At 40.7% G+C, this 24,565-nt stretch overlaps 1 protein-coding gene and 1 long non-coding RNA gene across 18 annotated transcripts in view; one reads left to right on the forward strand and one right to left on the reverse strand.

Moving 5' to 3' along the window:
* The window catches only part of LOC132958201 (multiple PDZ domain protein), a 44,991-nt gene that overhangs the window by 15,657 nt on the left and 4,769 nt on the right, over window positions 1-24,565 (forward strand). Inside the window, exons 14-42 of one of the 17 annotated variants that reach the window (XM_061030887.1) lie at window positions 104-250; window positions 535-705; window positions 1,206-1,394; window positions 1,487-1,696; window positions 2,723-2,878; window positions 3,220-3,372; window positions 5,263-5,559; window positions 7,174-7,285; window positions 8,108-8,306; window positions 9,300-9,338; window positions 10,983-11,120; window positions 11,511-11,591; window positions 11,844-12,021; window positions 12,230-12,340; window positions 14,532-14,624; window positions 15,455-15,517; window positions 15,751-15,822; window positions 16,541-16,724; window positions 17,585-17,781; window positions 17,921-18,012; window positions 18,924-19,002; window positions 19,352-19,417; window positions 20,104-20,199; window positions 20,281-20,355; window positions 20,565-20,658; window positions 20,788-20,933; window positions 21,550-21,633; window positions 22,554-22,747; window positions 23,141-23,155. In XM_061030887.1, the coding sequence (XP_060886870.1) occupies window positions 104-250; window positions 535-705; window positions 1,206-1,394; window positions 1,487-1,696; window positions 2,723-2,878; window positions 3,220-3,372; window positions 5,263-5,559; window positions 7,174-7,285; window positions 8,108-8,306; window positions 9,300-9,338; window positions 10,983-11,120; window positions 11,511-11,591; window positions 11,844-12,021; window positions 12,230-12,340; window positions 14,532-14,624; window positions 15,455-15,517; window positions 15,751-15,822; window positions 16,541-16,724; window positions 17,585-17,781; window positions 17,921-18,012; window positions 18,924-19,002; window positions 19,352-19,417; window positions 20,104-20,199; window positions 20,281-20,355; window positions 20,565-20,658; window positions 20,788-20,933; window positions 21,550-21,633; window positions 22,554-22,747; window positions 23,141-23,155 (3,731 nt within the window). Of the gene's footprint in view, window positions 1-103; window positions 251-534; window positions 706-1,205; window positions 1,395-1,486; window positions 1,697-2,722; window positions 2,879-3,219; window positions 3,373-5,262; window positions 5,560-7,173; window positions 7,286-8,107; window positions 8,307-9,299; window positions 9,339-10,982; window positions 11,121-11,510; window positions 11,592-11,843; window positions 12,022-12,229; window positions 12,341-13,467; window positions 13,555-14,531; window positions 14,625-15,451; window positions 15,518-15,750; window positions 15,823-16,540; window positions 16,725-17,584; window positions 17,782-17,920; window positions 18,013-18,923; window positions 19,003-19,351; window positions 19,418-20,103; window positions 20,200-20,280; window positions 20,356-20,480; window positions 20,659-20,787; window positions 20,934-21,549; window positions 21,634-22,553; window positions 22,748-23,140; window positions 23,156-24,565 lie in introns of all 17 variants that reach the window. The other 16 variants (XM_061030881.1, XM_061030878.1, XM_061030895.1 and 13 more) reach the window with 16 other exon arrangements.
* On the reverse strand, window positions 20,893-22,652 carry LOC132958202 (uncharacterized). Its single transcript, XR_009666733.1, has 3 exons — window positions 22,534-22,652; window positions 21,487-21,671; window positions 20,893-21,334 (listed from the first exon to the last, which is right to left on the reverse strand). It is a non-coding gene; the product is annotated as an uncharacterized LOC132958202 (long non-coding RNA).

Raw genomic sequence — 24,565 nt, forward strand, 5'->3', positions numbered from 1 at the left:
AATTAAACTATCCAGAACTATGTTTCTTGGCACTTGTTTTAAAAATTATAAACAGCTCATAACTGCTGATGTAAAGACTAACCTGAGTTTGTTTGAATGACAGGTGGCTCAGGTGGAGAAATACAGTGAGAGCAGTGGCCTGGGCATCAGTCTTGAAGCTAGCAACGGGCACCATTACATCCGCTCTGTTCTACCTGAGGGTCCTGTTGGTCGCTGTGGCAAGCTCTTCAGTGGAGATGAACTGCTGGAGGTATGTAGCACCATAATTAAACTAAAACATTTATTTAAAAACAAGGTCTACAGCAACAAGCTGTTCAAGCTTGAATAGGCATTGACATCATTTGGTTGAAGTGGATTCAATAAGCCACTTGTGTAGTGCTAAAGTAAAAAGTCTGTTTGGTGTGATGAACGACTTCTGCCTTAAAATTCAGATATTCAATTTCCCTCACATAACAGATTGAATCAAAGCTATATTTAAAGCTGCTCTACAGAGGTTTTTTTCATTATCAACAAATGTTGTTTTTTTTGTCACAGGTCAATGGTATATCCCTAATTGGTGAGACCCACAAGGAAGTCGTCAGAATCTTGAAGGAGCTTCCCCTCAGTGTATTTATGACCTGCTGTAGGCCCGCCCCTCATCTGCAGACTGACATGGAAACTGTCCAACCAGAGTCAGAGGATTTATCCACAACCCCAGCATTGAAGGTACTGTATTTCTTAAATTTCTCTGTTGTGGGATGAATAAAGGTTTATCTTATCTTGTCTTTTCATCAGCATACTACAGTATATAACTAAAGATTTTTGCTAGATTTTAGGAATCTAGTATTTGTTTTTTCGTAACACATATACATGAATTTGAAATATTTTTATATATTATTATATTTCTTCCAAATATCAACTAAAGTGGATTACGATTGTGTGATAAGCAGAAAGTTTATTATAACCAGATCTAGTAAGGCAGGAGCCAACAATATTTGCTCTAGATATAAAGCATATGAGGCCCTTTGGGAAGAGTATTTTCATCTCTCCAGCTTTATCTGTGATAATGTACTGAAGCTCGAGTATCGCAAAGATATTTCCCTTTTATCTCCTGCCAGAAACCTGAGCCAGAGACACAACTTGAGGCTAACAGCCTATGGGGTAGGGAGTGAAACTGAGGGAGGCATGCTGTTAGTTACTCAGAGATGTTGGGCTTTTTTCCTCAGCAGAAACAAATAGACCTGAGCAGTGTTCTGGTTGTTGAAGACTCAGAAGGGAACACAGCAGCAGTGACACGGGATAATGTCACAGAGGAGGCAATAGGATCTCCTTTAGCTATGTGGGAGCTGGAGATCCAGAATATAGAGCTCGAAAAAGGAGAAGGAGGACTAGGATTCAGCATTCTGGACTACCAGGTGGGAAATATTCCTGGAACATATTGGATTTGTGAAAATATGGAAGAAGAACCTCTTCTTAAAAGTACTTTTCCGGTCTCTCCCTGCCACAGGACCCACTGGACCCCTCTAAGACAGTGATCGTGATTCGCTCTCTGGTTCCTAACGGTGTCGCGGAGCAGGATGGCAGACTGCTGCCGGGAGACAGGCTCATGTACGTCAACAGCACCGACCTGGAGAACGCCAGCCTGGAGGATGCCGTGCAGGCCTTGAAGGGGGCCAAGCTTGGCACGGTCCAGATAGGAGTTGCCAAGCCACTGCCCGTAAGAACCAGAATCAGTATTGTTACTTTTCCCCCTTGCTTTAAATCCAAAAACGTAATGTAAAATGTGACTTGTGTGTGAGGGTGAACAGAAAATAGTTTTATACATAATGCTGTGGGGATTTTTTTGTTATCTGCATGTCATGGGTTTATCACTGCACGTATGAGTGGCTGTGAATCAGGCTGTCTTTATATCATGTGACTCAGTATTCCATCATGAGGTTTCGGCTTACAAGGGCTTGAATTTTTCATGCGGGAAAAAGAGTGGCTGTATGGTTAAGCTTTCCACCCATTGTTCTTTTCAGTGGAGGCGGCCATCCCAAAAAGCTCCATGCCCCTTTGTTTCATATTATTAAGTTCTCATTATTTTCCAAGAGCACAGACTCTCTGTAACATTTAAACACACATAGGCACCTGACAAAACACCCACTCAGTCTAATGCCATGTTCATGGCTATGGGATCCTCTGCAGAAATTCATGCATTCTTTCAGCTTAAGAGCTGCATTTCTCTGGTATTGAATCTGTTGTTGGATTACTCAGTGAGACCTCTGGGCTGCGTAGGTTAGCTGTATTACAGAGCTGTAGGAAGGAAGCCTCTGTGGAGCTTACAAATCCTCCCTCTGGACATGGAATGTGCTTCTACAGGGGTATTTTATCGTATTGCCTCCCAAGATTGAGTCAGTCAAGAGTAATCCTCCAATATGCCTATGCTCATTTCTTTTCTGTCTGGGCTGCATAGTACACTCAACTCTGAAGAATACATGAAATGTTTAAGATCTTTTCTGTTAAGAATTCATTCAAAGAGAGTCACGAGTGTGCCGTGTTGAGCATTTTCTCTTCTTGAACGCTTACTTAGCAAGATCAATACTTAACTCTTTACATAGTGTATGAAAGATTCTCTAACTCCTCACTTCTTTTTCCATTCCATACTAACATTCGTAGCAGCTTTATCTGGGCGTAAAAACCAAAAAAAAAAAAAAAAAAAAAAATAGCTGGAGGCACTGAAAGAATCTCTCCACTTTCCTAGGATTTAGGATATTCCCACTCTCCACACCCATATGGTGAGCAGGAAATAACTTCATCATCCACCATCCATTCATATGCCTTCAACAATATAAGGGTTGAAGAAGGAGAGGAAGGAGGACTGGCTGAGGGCGTCGTTTACCGAGCAGAGCCTGCATTGGTTAGTTAGCTTTTGGGAAAAGAACGAAGACATAAATACAAATAAAACAATCAAAACAACATGAAACATGGAAAATAAACAGTACTTTACATGTAATATTTTTTTTAAGAAGAGAGGTCTGCTTGCTTTTTTTAATTTAACAGTAAGCTTGGTTATATGCCATTGCTCGAGTGCTGCATTTATTTTTGTGTCAGCTGTATTTTGTAACTAGATAAGTTAAGCATGAGGGACTTTAGGTAAATATAATATTGTAATTTTAGCTCTCTGTGATTGGATAGTTCAAATAATAGCAGCCTGTATTGTGTCCCTGTGTGTTCAACTTCTTCCATTCGTCCTTACAGATTGACACAGGAGAAGCCGACCTGTCTGACGAGAAGATGTTAGATCACACTTACTCTAGTATCATGGACGACACTTTCCAGGCGTCCATGATTGCTCTACACGGTAGCACCTGCAGTGCAGACTTGGACTTCCTGCACTCATCTACACCCAAGGTAAACAACCCCTTTCTTTTCACCATGTAGTAACAGCTGAAGCTGAAAGCACATCTTGAATGTTTCCCTCATTTTAATAGATGTCCCTGCAACAGTAACTGCCCTTTAATGTAGTAAAAAGGTGGTCATTATGTTGTGCTTTTTGTAATTGAAGGCTTAAATGTCATGTGAAGTGGTTGCTCCCTTTGTTTGGGCAGTCATAACAAGACTGATTGTGTTGTTCTGTGACTATTGCAGCTGCTTTTGTTGCTTTGAGTGCCCAAGAGCAGCTCCCCAAATGGATCTGAAATTATAAGAAAATCAACAAAAACAGCGAGGGGCACGCAACATTTTTCCTTAAGGTATCTGTGTGCTTCCAGTTCTCCCAAAGGTTACAGCTGACCTTATTTGTCAGACTTTCCTTGGAAATGTATACTAAAACAAAGCATCCTAGAGGGACACACACGGCATAAGGCATTTTAAGGCGTTTTATGACTTGGGGATTTCACAGAAACAGATTTCAAATGTTTGTATGAGGTCAGACAGCTCAGTCTTCTTGTCATGATGAACAGTTTTCCTCCCTAAAGCTCCAGGGAGAAACTGCAGATAAATCTCAGCCTTACTTCAGTGACAGTAAATGGTGGCTCAGCTTTTCAGACGGGCAGACCGTATCTAAGGCGATATATTTTGAAGGAATATGGATGTGTTGTTCCTGTCTGGTCCATAACTGTTTGTGGGACAACAGTAGAAAGGTCAGCAGGGAGTTAAAGATCAAATAAGCGCAGTGAGCCCACAAAGACGGCCTCCAACGTTCCTGTCGATGAAACACTGACAGCTTCTTTTCTCATGATCACATTGATAGATTGCTGTTTTTGCTTCTTTGATTTGTGGTTGTTTGGCTTTGAAGAGAGTTATTCATGTGCACACACACAAGTTTATTCTCTTCAAGGCCAAAGAAAAAGTACTTTTTTAGATATTTTTTGAGACGCTCCTGTCTTATCTCTGTGTAAAAAAAGGACTGTGCCCTTTAAAAAAAACAGGAGATTAGATCAATTTAACAGACTCAACCAGTCCATTGATATCGTTCTGTGCAATGAAAAGTTTTATTCGGTAAACTTTGACTAGTGGGTGATATTTAAAGATTAATATTTGGACTTTTTCATGTTATGTGTGGATAATTTAGAGGTTTGCAAACTGAGCATTTTATTGAAAATTCCTTTTTTTTATTTTTTTTATCACTCCCTCCCTAATAAACCATGCATGCCATTTAAATAATTCTTACCCGTGATAATGTTATGTGCACTTTTTTGTAAGGGTATGAAGAAATGTAGCCATAAAAAATATAGACATTTTAAATAGTTTTAAGTTTACAACCCCCCCCCCCCCTAGAAATAAACACAATTTAGATGTTTTACTTATACCTTGAAATGTCATTCCTCTTTTCATAATTGATGTTGTACAGATCCCTGTGAATACTCACACTTTTAGATTTAGCAGCCCAGAAAGTATTTGTCCACCTCATTTGATCTGACTCACACATTTCTGCTTTAGATCTTTGTATCGTGTTTGTATATTGAGGCCCACTTGAATTTGCATATTTTTTATTTTTTGCCAATGTTTTATACGTTTTTTCCCGGCTCCCAAACAAAAGTGCTTGTTGAGATTCATCACCACACAGTCTGTTTCTAATAATGTCTTAAATGAAGTTAAAAAAAAAAATCCATTTTGTGCTTTGCAAGCTCAAGATCCCCAGTAATTCTGCTGTTCTCTATTGGCCACTGATGGCTTTTCTATGGCTCATTACAAGGAGGGTAGGACGGCGATTGAGCGAGATGAATTCCCCCTGTTGGGCAATTGTCTATCTAACAGAGTGGAACGTTCATTCAGCTGCTGTGCTTTGTTTTACCTCAGCTGACAGCTCGTCTCGACTTGTCGGAGGAGCCTCCTCGCTTCGCAGCGGCGTCCGGCTTCCCAGACGACACTCAGGCGTTCTCTCTGGAGAAGTCACCCCCGTTCTCCCCTCCGAGTCTGAGAGGTCACGCCTCCGATTTGACCTCCATACTGAGCAGTAATGATCAGTACCTGGCACAGCATGTGAGCAAAGAGGAAGAAGTGGAGACCTTGAACTCATACAGCACGTTTGCTAACGTCCCAGAGGAGTCTGTGGCGCTGCCTCCGTCTTTTGGAGATATAAAGATTTTGATGAAGGTAAAATAAGCTTATTGTGACCTGTAGAGTTGGTAGACTTCAAAACAGGATGAGCAATGATTATTCAGTTGAAACGATGAATGATAGCTGGTGATTGGCATGCAGGGAAAAAAATCACATATTTGAAAAGGTTAATTAGAAAAACTGAAAAATATATCATCCCTGATCTTCTTTGAAAAATAATTTCTCAAGGTAACTTCCTCCCTCTCCTCACTCAGATGTGAGGCTCTTTTCAAATATTGGAGAAACAAAAGTTCATGCTTTTTAAAATTTTCAATTCATTTCCCATGTGCTGCACCTGCCGGTACCTTTCCTCTAAAGCAGTGCAAGACGGGCTGTGAAAGAACCTCCACAAAGCAGAATAAATAAATAAATATCACCATGATGATGATTTCACTATTCATCCTTAACCTGATTAAAACGGTCTTTCATGACATTACATAGAAGTTAGTTGACTTATAATACTTCTGTCTGATTGTGAACTTTCTTGTATGTGTCTCTTTTGTCGTTAGCATGTCTAAATACATGCTTTGCCTGTGAAGGACAGCTGTAGTGATGAAACGTGATGTTCCCCTCTGCTATGGCGGGAAACTACAGATTTACATTAACTAATTTTTTGTATGGAACAAAATCCGCTCAAATACGGACCTTAACAACACAAACAAAAGGAGCATTCGCCTGTGTAGACAGTGACAATCAGTCCTGCACAAGGAATTATGGGAAATAAGGCATGCTGGGCCGTCACTACATACTATCAAGGGTTTACCCGGTCGGACAAAACAGGCATTTTAAGGCAGTGAAGTTATCTGCCATACAATTTTAGCATTTTCCTCCTTTATATCTAGAAAGATCATCACCATCCATGATCGATAAACTGATGGACAACCCTCTCACTCTTTTCATATCGTGTATCTGTCGCAAGCAGAGTCTCCACACACACACACACACACACACACACACACACACACACACACACACACACACAGATAGGGGAGAGCGATAGAAAAACCTTGATCTTTGACATTCATGGATTGAAGTGTGACGTCTCGTAGTTAATAAGGATCCTCAAATGCTTCAGTTTTAAAGACTTCTGTTGCTGTCGATTTCATTGAGGACCACGCTGTTTTGGATCGATTTGATACGCTGCTATTAATGTAAACATGATCTATACTCTCCCTTACACTGCTCACCTGCTGAGGTGAGAACGCGATCGCAGGTGAAAACATTCTTAACACGAGTTGATCGTTTGGGGGAGAAGTTATAGAACATACAGCCGATTATAGGCATGAAGAGCAGAGAAACAACAGGAGAAGGACGAGCTGCTGTGTGCATTTATTAGTGTGTGTGTGTGTGTGTGTGTGTGTGTTGGGGAGGCAAAGAACACTCTAATGGTGGAGCAGATTAAAGACGGTCGAGGAGAATAAAGACGGGTAATAGTTTGCGTTGAGAAATTATAAAACAATATAACCTCTACCTATCACCTGTAGTAATGTTGTATTTCAAACTTAACAAACAACTGAAGTTTGGGAAAGGCCGCTCTAAAGAGCCCAGCTTTGTTTGAAGTCTCTTTTCATCTTTTCTGTTGAATAACCTTGTCGAATTATCTCCCTTAAGGACGAGGACATCGGCGTAGAAGAACCGGCAGAAGACGATGACAAGGAGGCGCTGACCTCCGGGAGCAACTTTGAAAGGACTATCACTGTTGTCAAGGGCAACTCCAGCCTTGGTTTGTGTTAATTTCTTCACTTTTTTTAAATAGTTTATTTCTTCTCTGCATCCATCAAAAGAAGTGTAAATGAGGTTGGCCTTTACTTTTGTGGCAAATTTGTTATGAATGCCAGATGGGAAACAAAATGGTAGAAAAGATGATTTGGCTGCTTTCCAGTCTGAAAGGGTAACTTCAGGGGTTTCTTTTGCATTTCAAAACACACCGAGGGAACTGCTACTGACTCAGAGAATACTAAGTTTACCTTCTTAAACAAAAAGGTGTTCTGAAAGCACTCTTTATAATCCTCAATTCGGCCTCATTTTGCTTTTCAGTAGTCTTTTTGGATTTCTATTACTGTTTTGTTTATCCAACCTTTTTTACATTGGATATAGTTCCACTACAAAACAAAAGATGCTGCTGTTATTTTTATGATCTTTTAAAAAGAAACCCTGAGCTCTGAGGGAGTTTGAAAGTGTAAGAAATGTTGAGTAGAAATATATTATTCAACACTTTCGAGTGACTGCATTGAGTGTGAATTGAAACCAAATGGAGGAGTGCTTTTATAGTTTCAAAGGTTAATATTCTGGATTATGAGAAGAGGTTTCTTTTACTGTTTCGGTAGGGAAAACTCTGCTGTCAGTCACTTTTATATTAGATGGAAATGATTAATGAAGCTATAATATACCATTATATTGTAGTGAGTGATTTTCTTTGATTATAGAGTTCAAATGTTCTCTTGGTGGCATTGTTTGATCTGTACTTCAGGAGTTGTTCCTCTAAAAGGTCCAAACTATTAGTTCCAGGCTGAGTGTGTAACAGGAATTTTTTTTAAATCTAAAGGGATGACGGTGAGCGCCATGAAGGATGGTCTGGGAATGCTGGTTCGCAGCATTATCCACGGTGGCTCAATCAGCCGCGACGGGCGTCTGGGTGTGGGCGATCTCATCCTGGCTATTAACGGCGAACCTACAGCCAACATGACGAATGTTCAGGCCAGAGCCATGCTGAGACGACACTCTCTTATTGGACCGGACCTGGGGTAAGAGACTGCGAATGCAATGCAGCCACTTGCATTATCTGTACATTGTGCAATGTAATGTGCAAACATAAAATAAGAGGTGTCACTATACTTATTGAAAATGACATGTAATGCTGCTTACGTATGAAGTCATTTTAAAAAGTAAAAACTCTGAAATATGTGTCTAGATGTGGATTCCTGCTCTCAGACAGGATCCAAAGAAAGTACTGGAGCACACAAATCTCTTAAGGCAAATGTGTTTAGGTGGAAAGGACTAACGTTTGGATGCACTGCGTCTTCCTCAGAGTCCAACATTTGGAGCAACATTTTGCTTCTAGGAATAGTAATGCAGAGCAAAATCAAATCTTGATCAGGAAATCTATTTTTTATTTTATTTTCTTCACATCTGAACCCTTGTAGTTTCATCGTCTATGATCAAATGATTCCAGTCTGTTGATCACAATTAAAATCTGTTTTATTTTTTCTGATCCACTTTTATCTTTCACTTTGCTGTGGATCATTTCATTCGAGAACATTTTGCAGTCGTTCTTTAAAAATTCAAGAAAAAAAGTCTCAGCAAACTTTGACTTATTAAGCTGAATTCTGAATTCTCTTTACTGCACTGAGAGCTGGCCGCGCTGGTGTTTCGATACCAAGGTCTTTGAAATTGTTCTCTGCTATTGAAAAATGAATGGTGCTGCTGAGTTCTAAATCTTTTTCTTCATTAGAAAAATCAAAACATGAGCAAGGCTGCCAAATTTTGGCAAAATGTGATTACATTTTAGATTAATTCAAGATGTATGATCAAATTGAAACTTCACTAACCCTTGACATCTTTTCAAAAACCTGAATCAATGCAGGATTGATTTACTCACCTGGTCTGCTCATATGTTGCACTGAAGGAGTTTATATTCCCTCCATTCTGGTTGTGGTGTTTCACACGTTCTGCATGCTGAACTAAACGTGGCAGTTGTGTTAGCTTTGGTGCATAAAAGCAAACTCTTCACGTTCTAGATCTTGTGCCACCGAGGACGATCTGTGCCCATTTTATGTGTGAGTATGACTAACTTCCACGCAGGTTGCGTTTTTTTTTTTTTTTGTTGTTGCAAAGAAGCTGCCGTCTTGGTTTTCTACCTCCTTTTGTTTTTCTCCATCTGCTGTTGAGCTTCATCACTTTCAGTCAAAGAGTTTTATCCAGACAATCAAAAAGAAAGGTTGTTTATTTAAGTCAAGAGGAAATACAATTATAGAAAAATATTTAAGTTTTCGTTCTGAACTGCTACTGGTGAAGATGCTAAAGTTTATATCCTTGGTTTACAGGTTCATCTTGTTGTTGTATAAACCACAAAAACTAAAAATGTGTATCAATACATATTAACACACATAACCCGTTTTCACATATACACTCCTGAGAATATCAAGATTAATTTCAGGGGGGTTCTCCTGAGGTAAGACATGATTTTAATATAAGGCTTGGAAGTAGCAGGTGATGCTATAAAGAGAATATTTGCCTTTATATCAATGCTACATGTAGTTCAATGGAAACACAATGTCAACAAAAGAGTGGAGAAGAAGGACAACATAATGTAATGCAGCAGTTTAATTATGTACACAGAGATCATAGTGGTCACGTGCATACACTCTATGCAGCAGTCACAGTATATAAACGTCACTCCCCCTCCTATTGGCTCGAGGTGAATTCTTCTGAGAATATCCTGCTGTGTTCTCATATCAGCTCACTCGTCTTGCTGCAAAAAAACTTGAAAAAAAAGTGCAACTGCAAGTGTGAAAAGCACCATCAGTCACAGCAGTATCTGGATAAATCTTGATAGACTGCATCACTTACTGACTAAACTTCTTTCCTATTATGTCTGTGACTAACATGTTCACTTGTTATCTTCATGCTCATTGTTTTCTTTTTAACCTTTTATAGCTCACTGTATTAGTATTACTCATTGTTTTTTTTAAGCTTCTCCATTTCTCTCACAGCATGTTGTTCACTCCTCCTTTTAATGACCTCACTGGACTTTAATTTCCTCTCTGTCTGCATGTCATCACATTTATAAAACCAAATCAAGCTCTCTGTTTCGTTCCAATGTGTCATTGTGCCCCTTCAGAAACAACTTCACTCTGACATGATTGGAAATCAGGCTTTAAGTGGGTGTCATTTCTCAACAGGAATTAGAAAACCTGTCCATGATTTCATGATCAATGGCCCCTTCAGATTTGTCACATGCTTGTCATGCTGTCGATGATTTGTTTAGATTATGAGGGCTCACATCTGTCAGATGTCAAATGAACTGCATCGCACCTTGGGCTGGTGATATGGAGAATGCATTTCAGAGACAGTTCATTCAGGTTTACTGAAGTCTTGTGATCATATGCAGGAGCAGAAGGACATTTGATGAAAAAAAAACAAAAAAAACTGCTGAATGAAAATAGGCAGATTTAATGAAAAAAGAAAAAGTTCCATGAAAGCGGGGGTAGTTTGATAGCTTTCAAAGCCATTTGCACTTGAATGCAGTTCTCCATTTTGGCTGAATTACTGTGAGAGTTCATAATGGGTGGGTAAAGGATGTCAAATGTATTGTTTTTCAGAGATGTCTGATTCATTTGTGTGTGTGTGCGTGGTGTATGGTTGTGTGTGTGCATGGTGTGTGGTTGTGCGTGGTATGGGGTTGGGGGGGGGGGGTTCAGCATTACATATGTTCCAGCAGAGTACCTGGAGGAGTACAAGGCCAGCCTGGAGCAGACTACAGATGAGGTCTTCCCTGAAACTGCCCCAGTCACAGTCCCAGATCCAGATCCTGCTCCGGTCTCAGATCCATCTCAAAAGTATGTCCTCAAAGCCGAGAGAAATAGACAAACCCCTTATGCGTACATTCAGTGTGTTACATGACAAACGTGTTAAATGTATTTACCTCATTGAAAAGCCCTGGTTCATCGTGCAGTGTTTATCTGCATGTGTGTGTTAGCTAGCAGGATTCATCTTTTTGTTACCCTTTTTATGCTTTAACGCCACCAACTGGCAAACAGTGGTATGACATCAAACAAAGTAAAGAGGAGCTTTAAAGTGCTTCTAGTGTTCAAAACTCCACAGGGTACCTATCATGTTCTTTTAACAAATTGTCATTTTATCTTGTCCATAGATCTAAACAAACCTTAACACTTGTGTGAATAAAAAATGTTTGAATTAAATCAGACCAATTTCCTTTCAACGTGTAGAGATATTCCTAACCTCCCTGAAAGGGAAGATGGTGAGGGAGAGGAGAGCGCCTCTTACAACAACTGGAATCAACCAAGGAAGTGAGTACACAACTATTTATGCTTAATATCTCATTTTCTGACATTCACCTCAAAGGCATGATTACAAATAAATACACAAGCATGAAGCACTGAAACACAATGTTACTTTGGAAACTGTTGATGTCTGAGATAAGATTTTATTTACATCAAAGCATTTAATAAGAATTCACCGTTTAAACAGTACCAAAGCAACAACTCTGAAGTGAAAAATGTTTTTAAAATAGAGTTCTGTGGTTGTTGTCCCTCCCTCAGAGTTGAGCTCTTCCGCAAACCCGGCAAGTCCTTGGGTATCAGCATCGTTGGAGGCCGAGGGATGGGCAGCCGGCTCAGTAATGGAGAGGTCATGAGGGGCATTTTTATCAAGCACATCCTGGAGGACAGTCCTGCTGGACAGAACGGGACCCTGAAGACCGGAGACAGGATTGTAGAGGTAAAGGAGGAAGACACAGAATCAATCGACTTGTACAGATTTCCAACTTCATTGAGTGTTTTTCCATGTTCTTTAAGGCGGGGTCATTTTAGGACAACCAACAAGCCCTGAAGAGAATGTGAAAAACGAAATAAATAAAAAAACACTATTCTGAATTGAAATGTTTGGACACCTGACAGACTGCTTTCCCCCCCGCTGTCTCCTTCAGGTGGATGGCGTGGACCTAAGAGATGCAAGTCACGAGGAGGCAGTGGAGGCCATACGCAGGGCGGGCAACCCGGTCTCCTTCTTGGTCCAGAGTATTATCCACAGGCCGAGGGTACGTCTGTGTTTTAGCACCAATTAATACCAACTACTGTATAATCAAAAGGTCAGAATTTCTCCAGTCTGAAGCTTCTTTTTCATGCATGATAAAAGGTCCACACCAGCCTTTTGGGCACTTTCGAACTAAAATGTCCAAAATAAATTCCCTGCAGTATCTGCTTTGCTTTTTAAATGATAAAGGCAGTCATTCTGAAATCTTTTGTTAAAGCAACAACAAACCCTGCGTGGCTTTTTAAAATATATTAGCACGTTGAAACCTCTAAGTAGCACATTCATTGAAAATCACCGTATCCACAACATCGTTTGTTGTTTCAAAGTGCCCTCAGGCTTTTAAAGCATGACTAAGTAGTTTCCTGCTGGGGCTGCATCTGGCTTTGTTCCAGCATCAGATCTCTCACAGTCAGTCACTTTTTTTTTTTTTTTTTTTTGTGACACCTCAAATAATTCCCACATGCTTTCCTTAACATTCTGGTTACTCATCTTTACGGCTTGTGGAAACTCATAATGTTATAATAAGGCACATTCAGAAGAGGCACACGAAGCAAGGCAAGAATTCATGCTTAAAAAGAATCATACTTAACTGTGGTGACGTGATATATGCAAACAAACTCTTTACTATAATAATATTGTTTGTAGCCATAGTAAGTGATTCTGAGGGCGCCATTAAGCCTTCAAATCCCACTGCACGCTATACTCCTGGCAGCAAACAGCAGACTTACTAAATTAGCAGCTAACTGGTTGAAACAGTAGAGTATTTAGCATTTATTAGCTTAATTTGGCATTCAGATTTTTCCCTGAAGTGTTGGTTAAGGACAATAAAAGAGCTACAAGCAGAGTGAATATGTGACATATTGACATTACTCCAAATCCGCTGTTAGCCGATCGCAATTTATTTAAATGTCAGTTAACTAATGTTTCTTATTTCCAGTGTCAACCATCTGCTTTGAATTTAGCATCCAGACTTGAGTGCCTCCTCTTCATCTCTATGAAGCAGAAGAAGTTGAATTTCAAAACATTCCTCCTCCCTTAAAAAAACAACTATTCTTTATTTTCACTTCATTATTTTCTACATTATGAGTTGCCTCAAATCTACATCTGTGTTCCTCCACACTGCTTCCTCAGCCTGAGTCAATATATAGTCCAGCTCCATCACCTGCTGTAAAGAAACACACTGCTGCGTTCACATGCATGCCACATGCCACACGTCAGGTAATCTGTCCTTCTTGTCTCTCATTTCTTTTGCATCCGCTCTCCATCGCGGCTAATCTTTGTTGCCTTACCTTTAGTGCCTTCTTTCTCTTTTAGTCTCTCTCTTTACTTTGATGCACACATCATGAGAATGGGGGGAAGAAGACAGAGGAGAATTGGAGTTGCCTTCTAGGAGAAAAAGAAACTGGGTTTTGATTTGCTGGCTTCTTATTCCATTTTATGATCTTACTGTAACATAACATGAACCATAAAGATGTTTTTAATCACACAGGGGGAAATGGGTTTTTGCCTCAAGTAGATTAGAAACCTTTTGTGCCTACGGTGTGTTATTTAGATATACAACACACATCCAGACTAGATGGAAAAGGAAAAAGTTCCAACCTATGTGGGGTAAAAAGGTGTGAATTCTGGAAAGTTAAGAGAAGAAGAAATAGTTTCCCATGGATTCTAATGCCATTGTCTTGAGCTGAAACTCAATTGAAATTTATAACAAAAGAGTGAATAGCTTAATAAATATTATTTTTGATTGGACGGTAGTGCTAAGTGCTTTAGGCAGGTCAGTAATGCCGTTTTCAAACGCAGCCACCGGGGCCCACCTAGAGAGTATAATAACATATCCTCGCTGTTTCCCTTTTAAGTTTCCAAACCCTCTCTTGTAAGCAGTGAATAATCTCCAGTTAGCCCGGAGGAGTCTTTGAGACATTTTGTTCAACCGTTTCAGAGAGAGAGCCTTTGCTCTGATTTATTTTTTTTTTTATGTGAAGGAAAACGGCTGTCCAAAAGGAAGCGGCTCGCTTTAATGGCTACTCATTTAAATAAAACCTGAGGTGCCACTGTCCTCCACATACTCACCACTCTTTCTTCCTTTTTTTTTCTCCCAGATGGCCTCTGATTCAATTTTGTCTGAACGACTCAGCCATCGTATTAAATATTTGTCATGTTGTCAGCTTGTTGGTCCTCTTGTGTGTTGCTTTTAGAAGCCGCCCCTGCCCTTTCTGAAGCTTAATAGCCACTGTGGATCGAGCCTTCGCAGCACTAATCAAACCTTCTTAGCTCCTGCCCTCCCCCAGGTTAGAACGCTACCCGATGTCTGTGTCTGCCTGCTTGTTTGTCTTTCACTTGACCTGTACGCCTTTGTGTTAAATTGTATTAACTTTGAACTTCTTAACATTTTGTTTTCTTTTTTTTTTTTTAAATCTGCACTGTCACCCTTTAAGCAATCATTATCGGTATGATGCCTTCTGTGCTTTGCTGTCGCTTTGCCCCAAATAGGAAGGGAAATAAAAGCACAGGCTTTGACTTTAAGTGCATTTTATTTTGCTCCTGTCTCCAGCTTCGACAGCTCAATTTCTCCCAATTATCCCTTAAACACTGCCCCAAGTGACTCACTGCCAATGTAAAGAAAAAAAGAACATTCAACAACTAGCACCCAACAAAAAAATACTATTATATGAGGATCTATAAACTGCAATATCTGTGTTTTAGAACGCTAAACTTTCAGGCACAACTGAAAGCTTCATCATTGGGATCAATGGTAAAGCTTGAATGGACATGTGTTGCTGGATAAGCTTTTACATTTAGCACATTCAGGTTTTGGCTTGTGTGTGTGTGTGTGTGTGTGCTTCAGATCTTAAGTCTTCACCTTCAAGTTAGCAGAAGAAGACGTGAAAGTTTTTCTTCATATAAATATTATGGATTATTCTTCAGTGGTAACATTTACAGACCGATGGTTTTCATGATACAGCAGATGGTGCACAACACTGGTTTGAATGTTTTAGAAGACTTTAAACCTTGTGCAGTTTTTGATATGTATGGGGTCTCCGCCTCTGCTCTACAGCACAATATGGTGCACTGTGTTTTCACCGCTAACATTATGAATGTGCTTTCTATTACTAAGCAGTCGTCAAACACAGACTCCAGTGAGGAGCGAGCTGCAGCTATGACGAGGGACAACAAGGACAAGGTTTGTGTTTCATATTATCATCAATGACATCCTTTATCAGTGGTTTGCATTCTACACTGATTTAAAAAAAAGAAAGAAAAAAGTGTCCCAACACAAAAGCCTTTTCAGAGCGTTTTCTCCTTTTTGACGTAAGTTATGTTGTCTTAGGTTTATATGTGTGTGTCCATAGACGTAGCTTTGTGTCACAAACGTGTTGTCTTCTAAAGTTTTTGCCCTCTGTCTCTTCTCTGTAGGAGGCTGACAGTCACAGTAGACTTGTCCTCTTCCTCTCTCCAACTAACCCTTTTACTCCTACCCCGTTTAAGGTTTGTGGGTCTCTGTGTTGAGCTTTCCGACTTCCCTTTGTGTGTATGTGTTCGTACAGCTATGTTTATATACCACAATACAGTTCCTCCTGTGTTGCATATAAACTAACATGCTGTACATGCATACACCTGTATGTGTCCTAACAAGCCCCCTGTCTCTGTCTGCTTTTTGTGAAATCAGAACATGTGTTGTCCTTTGCTTTCTCTCTTATCCTATTAAAAAAAGTAACAAAATCACCTGTATGGTCAACAAAAGCACATTTTAGAATGTCTGCTTCATATTTTGTTGAAGGATCGGTTATTTAATCGTAGAAGAATAACAAATTAAACATGATTTGTTGCTCTTGGGGTGTTCTGGGAAGTGTAGATATACATTTCTGACGAGTGAAATTTTTAATGGAAGTACTAATTCAATTTTTAGAAATTACATCAGTAATCATTTTGTGATTAAATCCTGTAATGATCCTAATCTAACTTGTGTCAGTAGCTTAATAAGGCTATTTCTGAGTCAAACATACTCTGCTCCAACTGATGAAGCTGTTAATGTAAACCAAGCATACGGCATCTGGTCATTACATCAACAGCTCTGATGTGTCTTCCTCATGTGAAAACAACTTTCATCAAGCTGATTCAGACTTAATACAGAGATAAAGCCTTTTTTGATCCTCCTAACTCTCACTAATAAACTATGTTCTAAACTCCATCTGTGGCGTGACAGCTGACGAAGCGTGAAGCAGCGAAGGCGGCTCCCACCAGCAGCAGCCTCCCCCTGCCAGTGGTGCCCCATGTGGGAGAGACCGATACCGACACGCTGACGGAGATTCCTGGCAGTCCTGCCGCTGAGGCAGAGGAGGACAACGAGGTGGAGGAGGAGATGGAGGATGAGTTTGGATACAGCTGGAGTGAGTTTTCTGTTTCTAAAATTGATACTCTTTTCGGCAGAAGTTGTATTTGGTTTGACACTGGTGTGGTGATAGAAGAGCACAGGGAGATGATGTTTTTACTGCAGCATGCTTTTTCACATAAAAGCCACTAGAGGTCCCCAAAGTTCCATGTTTGTATAATAACCTGCTCAAAAAACCATCTACACCCTACTATAAACAATTCACATTGTACCTCTGAAGGACTCAATGTCCTAAAAAAGCTATTAGCATCCTTTAACCGCTGTTAAGTCACAGGAGTACAAACTCATTGCTTCAAGGACAACGGTCACTTTCATTCAGCTCAGGCAGCCAGCATAAAGGACAGACATCCAGCCTCCGAACACCTGGGACTGTGGTGAATGTCTGCAAATGTGTGTGTGTGTGTGTGTGTGTGTGTGTGTGTGTGTGTGTGTGTGTGTGTGTGTGTGTGTATGGGAGATAGTGTGTGTGTTTGTCCTGCGGGGATAAGATTGATGAGGCTGGGCCCGGGGAGGTGAGTTGTGGAGATTAGTACAGGACTGATGGTTCAACAGTGGCAGGGAGCCCAGAACAACAAGAGCAGGTTTGGTGTGAACAGTGGCTATCTAACACACCAGAGACAGGAGCTGAGGTAGGAGAAAAGACAGGAGAGTGCAGGGAGAACGAGGAGGAAGACAATAAAGACAACCGAGACAAAGCGATAGAAAGACTAAACGACATTACTCCTCAAAGCTTTACTTTTTGTACTGGTGCATCATCACATGACCTGACATTGAAGACACTTTCCAGCTGTATTGTCTGCTTACATCTGTCTGTCTGTCTGTCTGTCTGTCTGTCTGTCACCTCCTCACTTCTCTCAGAGAACATAATCCAGCGCTACAGCAGCCTCCCAGGAGTCCTACACATGATAGAGCTAGAGAAAGGCAAGACGGGCCTGGGACTCAGTCTGGCAGGGAACAGGGATCGCTCACGCATGAGTGTATTTGTGGTGGGAATAGACCCCAGCGGGGCGGCCGGCAGGGACGGACGTATGGTCGTGGGGGATGAACTCCTGGAGGTAAAGATATTTGACTCCTTAGAGTTATATAGTCTAGATTTTAAACATATTATAGTGTGTTTATTATGCTAAATGCTTGTTTTGTCAGTTTTTAATACATTTTAATGATAATAATTCTTTATTTTTTGTGTCTTGTTAGATCAATGGACAAGTCCTCTATGGCCACAGTCACCAGAACGCCTCCTCCATAATCAAGAGCTCTCCGTCTAAAGTCAAAATCATCTTTGTCAGGTACAGCATATACAAGAACACTTAAATCCTCCTATTCAAGCTGCTGTGAGCAAAAATCCATGGCAACAGAAGCTGCATTTATTTGACTGCCGCAAATGTAACCTGACTTCAACTGAAAGCAAAGTGATGTTGTAATGTTGTTAGAAATCCAGTAGAGGGGGCTATTGTAACTCAACAGAAGGATGCACATGAAGAAGAGGCATTGCAATTCATATACAGTACAGGTTCAATTTACAGCATATTCCTCCTACCCTGTTTGAGGTTTGATGTCTCTGAGCAAAAAGTGATCACGAATCCGCTTCAATTCTCCAGTTTATCTCGAAAGAAATGTGTCAAAATATTAAGTAAATAAATAATAAGTAAGTTTTAAACTCTTAGTCGGACTAAAAAACATCACATGCTAAATTGGCTCTGAAGTCTAGTTTTTAGAAGGTTCTGTTTGTTATATTAAAGATAAAGTATGCTGGTGTGTATATTAATGCTTAAGTTTTTGTGCAATATTCCCACAATGCAATGCATACAGGAAATAGAAAGCTCCCCATGCGTACATTTTTTGTGAATGGTAATGAAAGAGCTTAAATTAAAAGAAGGGTTGTAACATTTCCTTTAAGTATATCACAGTGAGTGAATGTGTAGATTAAAAGTATATTGTTCAAACTATAAACTGTTGGTATACAGAATGGATTTCAGACTTAACAGCTGACATACCAGAGTCAGACACATATGACCTTTGACCCTCCTCCAAACAGTCCTTTTCAGGATCACACTACTTAACCTTCTATTTAACTCGCATCCCTTTCCTGACCCCCCCCCCCCCCAAAGCACACTTTGATCAACAAACGTAAATCATGTTTCCACTGTCATGAGGCAGAGGAGCAGCCATTTACGTGAGTTATGACTCTTTGGAACAGGAACACAGAGGCGCTGAACCAGATGGCTGTGGGACCGGTGTTGGAGCACGAGGGAGACACAGCAGAGCCCCACACTGAGGTACGACTGTATGTGGCCACACACGTACACAAACATGCACAAGGCTCCACAATGATGGACACAAAAACCAAGCCGATTTTGGATGGTGAAACTTCACCATGATACTTTAAACCTACTCACAAACTATTATCAGCATTTTTTTACCCAAAACAAGTCCGTTTTCATTTGCTCCTGAAAGTCTCTTTGTGTGGTCTTTGAGGTCCATGGAGGGCCAGTGTCACTCCCAAGACAACCAAAAACCACAAACACTGCTGTAGAGGCCCAGACACACACACACCAGACGCACACATGCACAACAGTTAAAGTCACTTACCCCTTACTGTACCAACTACTGCCTCTCTATTTACAGCTTGAATCTGCTGCTAATGGTGAAGCTGACACTTCAGAGAATGTGAATCACATCATAAAGCTGAAGGTGAGACACACCGGACCCCCCAAAAAGATACACTGAATTAGCAGAATTAAGACAATAATAGAGAGAAAGTGGAGAGGAATGTAGTAATGAGGGAATTGTACACAAAAAAGGTCAATGGGGTAGGACAGACAGAGAGAGAGAACACAGGAGCGGCCGAGTCTGACAGACAGGAAGGAGAAAAGACAGTCAAATAGAAAGTTAAAAGAACAAAAACAAGCCAGTGAGTGGGAGTTAAACAGTTCTACAAAGGATATAAAGGCTCAGACCATCAAAGGCATAAAGGAGGAACAGATTTGACGCTCTAGTGGGGAAGATATTGTAAGTTTTATTTACCAAAGTCTTCAGATGTTTTCAAGCATTTGAAAAGATCACACTTACCAATATCAGCTGGAAGTCTCACCAAAGAGATCATGTTTTCAAGTTTAAACATGATGTTAGTATTAATGCAGCATGAATGAACTGAGAAGCACAAACACTCCTCTCAGGGAACAAAAAGGTCAGAAGTTGATGCTGGGGCTATTTCTGTTTCTGGGGATAATTGCAGACAGTAATGACTGTTTTCAGTAGCTGCTCTAGCCCCTTTATTTAGCACGTGTTAAAGCTACATAAACAAAATGAGTGAGTCTGTCTGCATGACACGTTGACACAGTTTTAATTCCTATTCATGTTGATTATTTTTTTTACAGGATGAGGGAGGACATGGAATCACCTTTGTGGAGGGAAACACAGAAAGCGGAGTGGAGATTCAGAGTATATGTGAAGTGGAAGGACATGCAATGAAAGTGAGTTTCATAAACTATATTTAACGGTTGTTTACCGTTTACAGGTGATTTCTAATCCAAAGTTTGACTTACTCCATGTAGGAGGACTGCATGAAACCAGGGGACAAACTCTTAACTGTGAATGGGGAATCAGTGCTCGGCTACTCTGTGGAAAAGGTTAGAGTTCAAGTCCAGGGTTCTTAGCAGAGTTTTGAGTAACTCTCATGAGAATGTAAAGAGAAAAGAAGATGATGTAACGATGAGGAGATTCTGTCTGATTAGTAAATTCTACTGTCTTTTAGGTGAATTCTCTTCTGAGAAAAACCAAAGGCCCTCTGAAGCTAACCTTCTCTGCATTTGAGACCTCCTCCTCCTCCTCTCCCCAGTCAACCTGCCAGGATGGCGTCCTCACCAGTTTACCCAGCATGCCTAGTGCAACCACGACTTCAATGAACCAACCAGAGGCGGAGGCAGCCACTAGTGAGTCTCCTTACACCTTTTAATCTAAATAAGTTGATGCAAGTTTTACCTTTTATTTCAGAGGTAAATTGCCCCTCAATTGGTTTGTTTTTGTATTCTAATTCATATCCTTTGCTTTTTTTCTTTTAGGTTTGAGCCGCTCATCCACGCCCTCCACTCTGACCTGTGACCCAGCGACCTGTCCCATCATCCCAGGGTGTGAGACCACCATCGACATCTCAAAGGGCCGCACAGGCCTGGGCCTGAGCATCGTGGGGGGCTGTGACACCCTGCTGGTAGGAAACTTAAAGAAAATAGATTTTCCTGAGGTAGTTTTAATAGGAATGATTTATTTGAAAACATGAAACAGTTTAGAAAAAGAGTATTTGGCCATTTCACAGTCTACAATCCCTTTGTGGAAATATACTTTAAAAGTACATTTAATTGTAACCTGTTAGTTACCCCCCACTTAGAATCTTAAGTGGTGGTATAACAGAAGTTCAAAATAGTCATGGCAGTTCAGGAATGTAGGAAATGATGTTGTCACAGCCGTCCTCCTCCTGCCGTCCTCTCCTCAGCCCATCCATTCTGTCTGCTCAGTCAGGCTTGGGAGGGAGCTGCTCTTTGTCTGGCCTCGGCCGCAGCAGACAATATCCAGCCCTGGAATGTAACCTCTGCACCCCAAATGACACTCTCCCTGGAACACAGAGAAAACATAGTGGAAGCTAGAAAGATACACACGTTTCAAATAATGCATGTGAACATTGGATACTTGGTTACTCTATTTTTTTTTTCTCCAACGATTTACTGTCCTTTTTTTCCTTCTACATAAACAGTTACTGCCCTTACATCATCATCTCCAGCAGTTCCTGTTCACCTCCTTCTTCTCATTTTTTTTCTCTTTCACTCCAGGGGGCCATCATTATCCACGAAGTATACGAAGAAGGGGCAGCCTCCAAAGATGGCAGACTCTGGGCAGGAGACCAAATCCTTGAGGTGCGGTGCGATGCGGTACAATGAGCATCACATATGACCTAGATAAAAGAGGAGGCTGAGTGAGACGTGGCCGCTCGGGGAAGTTTTAACATGAAGGCTAAGCTAATCTGACTGAGCACTTTAAACCCAAACAACTCTTTGCTCTTAGTGAGACAATGCACTGAAGAATAAAGTGAGTAAAAAGACAGAGTTAAGTAAACATCGGGGTGAATCCAGTTTGTTTTACATTAAGAGACAAGTTAAGTATAGCAGCTCAACTTGGATTTGTCCTCTCTTTGACCTCCTGCTTTGTCACAGAGGGAGGGCTGGGGTGTGGCTCGGAGGTTTAGTCATGGTCGCTCAATCTGAAAACCTGAATTGAAAGGCACACATGCATGCACACACACCAACACACACCCTTATGACTTAATTGCCTTCTACTATTCCTTTCTGTCCCCGAGCCAAGCCGTTGTGTTTACAAAAGCGGGTCGGCGAGGAAAAGTGAAAAGAGCAGTTTCCCAGTCCTCCACTGCATGTTCATGGCTAAAGCTAATGGGCGATTTCCTTCCTTTGATGTTGAAGAAAAAGAAATGGACGTCAAACTCTTAACTGACCACTTGGGCTTCCTTAGTGGGATGACCGCTTACCATGTCTAAACATTGGGACATCTTTTCTATATTAATATCCAGTGTTCAACAATCTCAGCAGCACTTAAAGAAAGAAACATTTGTACTTTCATAGCCTTGTGCTGCATTTACTTGACATCAGGAAACTTACTACTTACTTTGCAGAATGCAGCAAAATGAGAATTGATCTGAGTAATTTGCTGTTTATATCACTGATGTTTTTCTTTTCTTCTGTTGCTCTTTTAAATGAATGAATGGTTACTTTATTAGAATCAAAGCCGTATTGCTGCATTACCTCCTTTCCTCTCCTCACAGGTGAATGGCATCGACCTGCGTGCAGCCAGTCACGACGAGGCCATCAACGTGCTGCGTCAAACCCCGCAAAGAGTCCGCCTGACCGTCTACAGGGACGAGGCCCAATACAAAGAGGAAGACCTGTGGGACTCGTTCACTGTGGAGCTCCAGAAGAAGCCGGGCCAGGGCCTGGGCCTGAGCATTGTGGGGAGGAGGTGAGAGAGAAATGTATTGTTAGTGCTAATGCTTAATGCCTTACCTTAGATTTATCTGTATACAGCAGGATGCATAACAAGGAATAAGTTTAAAGTTGCTTCTTCATTGAGGGCGTTGAAGTTGGCTTTGATGGTTTTTGCAAGGAGTAAGCATGTTATAGTAATATATTTTATTATTAGTACTTTATAGTAGTACTAATATGGTAATAGAAGTAGAATGAGAATTAAAAATGAGAAAAAAGTCTGAAAATTGATTAAGTCAAGCAGCAAGACGACAACAATAAGTGAAGAATAGTATCATGATATAATCAACAGAGTTAGTTTAATAATACTGTCATTTTAAGAGACAACATAGTGTGACAGTAAATGTATTAATTTTCTTTTTTGATGCAGGTCACGGGAGCAGAGGTAACCTTTATTAAAAGGCCTGTAGAGTTCATTAGTGCATAGCAAGTTAAAGAAACAAAACTTACCACAGAAATAATTAGGTTTTTTTAAGATATAAAATGCTTTAGAATGCTTGCTTCTGGAACCCTTAGGTTGAATTGGTTTAGTAAACATGAAATGATCTCAGCAAAGTGATTTTTTTTCTCTTACTTTTTGGCTCAATAACTGAAATGCCCTGCTAGACATGTTAGCTCACTTTAACTTTGTGTTTCCCTTACTTACCTCAAATGTACCTATAATGAGGAATGTCAACTATAACGTTGACAGGCAAATTCTCTCACACATAAAATCAACCATCTATTCTTTCAGCTACATTTATGGGTTAAAGCACACGGGGGGGCGGGGGAGCTTGCTGGGCCACATGCTGACAGCCTGCTGCCGTCAGGTGTATGCAGCGTTGTGATTGATCTCACCCCTAGGATAACACACAGGAATGTCATAAACCATGCATATGAATGGCTCATTCTATGTGTGTATAACTGTTAGGTGAAGAAGTCAGCCTTTATAAAGCTGTAAATCTTTGCCACTGTCAGAGAGGTTTTTCTACACACATGTGGAAAGAAAAACAAGGAAAATGCTTAGTGTAAGGAAAAGGCAGCGTTGTAAGACACACTCTAAAACCTTGGGCTAAAATGGAAAGAGCAAGCATAGAGTTAGTGGTGGAGCTGTGACAGCCAAGTGACTGTGGAACTGGGGATGGAGAGGGAAAGTGTTGCTTTGCTTCACAGCTTCTGCTTGTGTTACTTTCATCCACGTGGAGATTGGCACTTGGGATATGCAGAGATTACAGCAGAGATGAGCTTTTGGATATAAGACAGAGACTGAGGATTTGTCGAAGCATGTGTACAATCACATCTCTGTTTGCTTTAGCAGGTGATTAGATGGAGGTGCAAGGTCACCTTTTAAATTTGACTCTTTGTTTCCCTACTTTTTCGTCATTTGCCAACCATCCCTGATTAATAGAGTCTCATCGCACACATTTTGGTCAAACAGACTAAAGCATGGTGAGGGGCAAGTGTGGGACAATTCATGGAAATTACTACACACAGCTCTGGTTGGTGTAGACATCTCCGTGGTGGATGATCATTCTTAAAAGTGTCCCCAATGCACCCATAAGAGTAAAGAATAATAACATTCACTGTACCGACTTGCAGTACTCAAGCTGGAGAACACATTTATCGAGGTCACAGCTGGGGGGGTAAACGCAAGTTTTTGCTATTAAATATTCCATCTTACCAGCTGTTGGACTGCAACTTTCCACGTTAGTGCAGAGGTCTGTTGGAAAAAAAAATGGAAAAAAGCTGGATCAATAACATAACCTCAATTACAAGTCAGCACTTTGACCAGATTAAGGTCAAACACAGCAGAGAA

Source organism: Labrus mixtus, chromosome 23, assembly GCF_963584025.1.
Source record: "Labrus mixtus chromosome 23, fLabMix1.1, whole genome shotgun sequence".
NCBI classification, from domain to species: domain Eukaryota; kingdom Metazoa; phylum Chordata; class Actinopteri; order Labriformes; family Labridae; genus Labrus; species Labrus mixtus.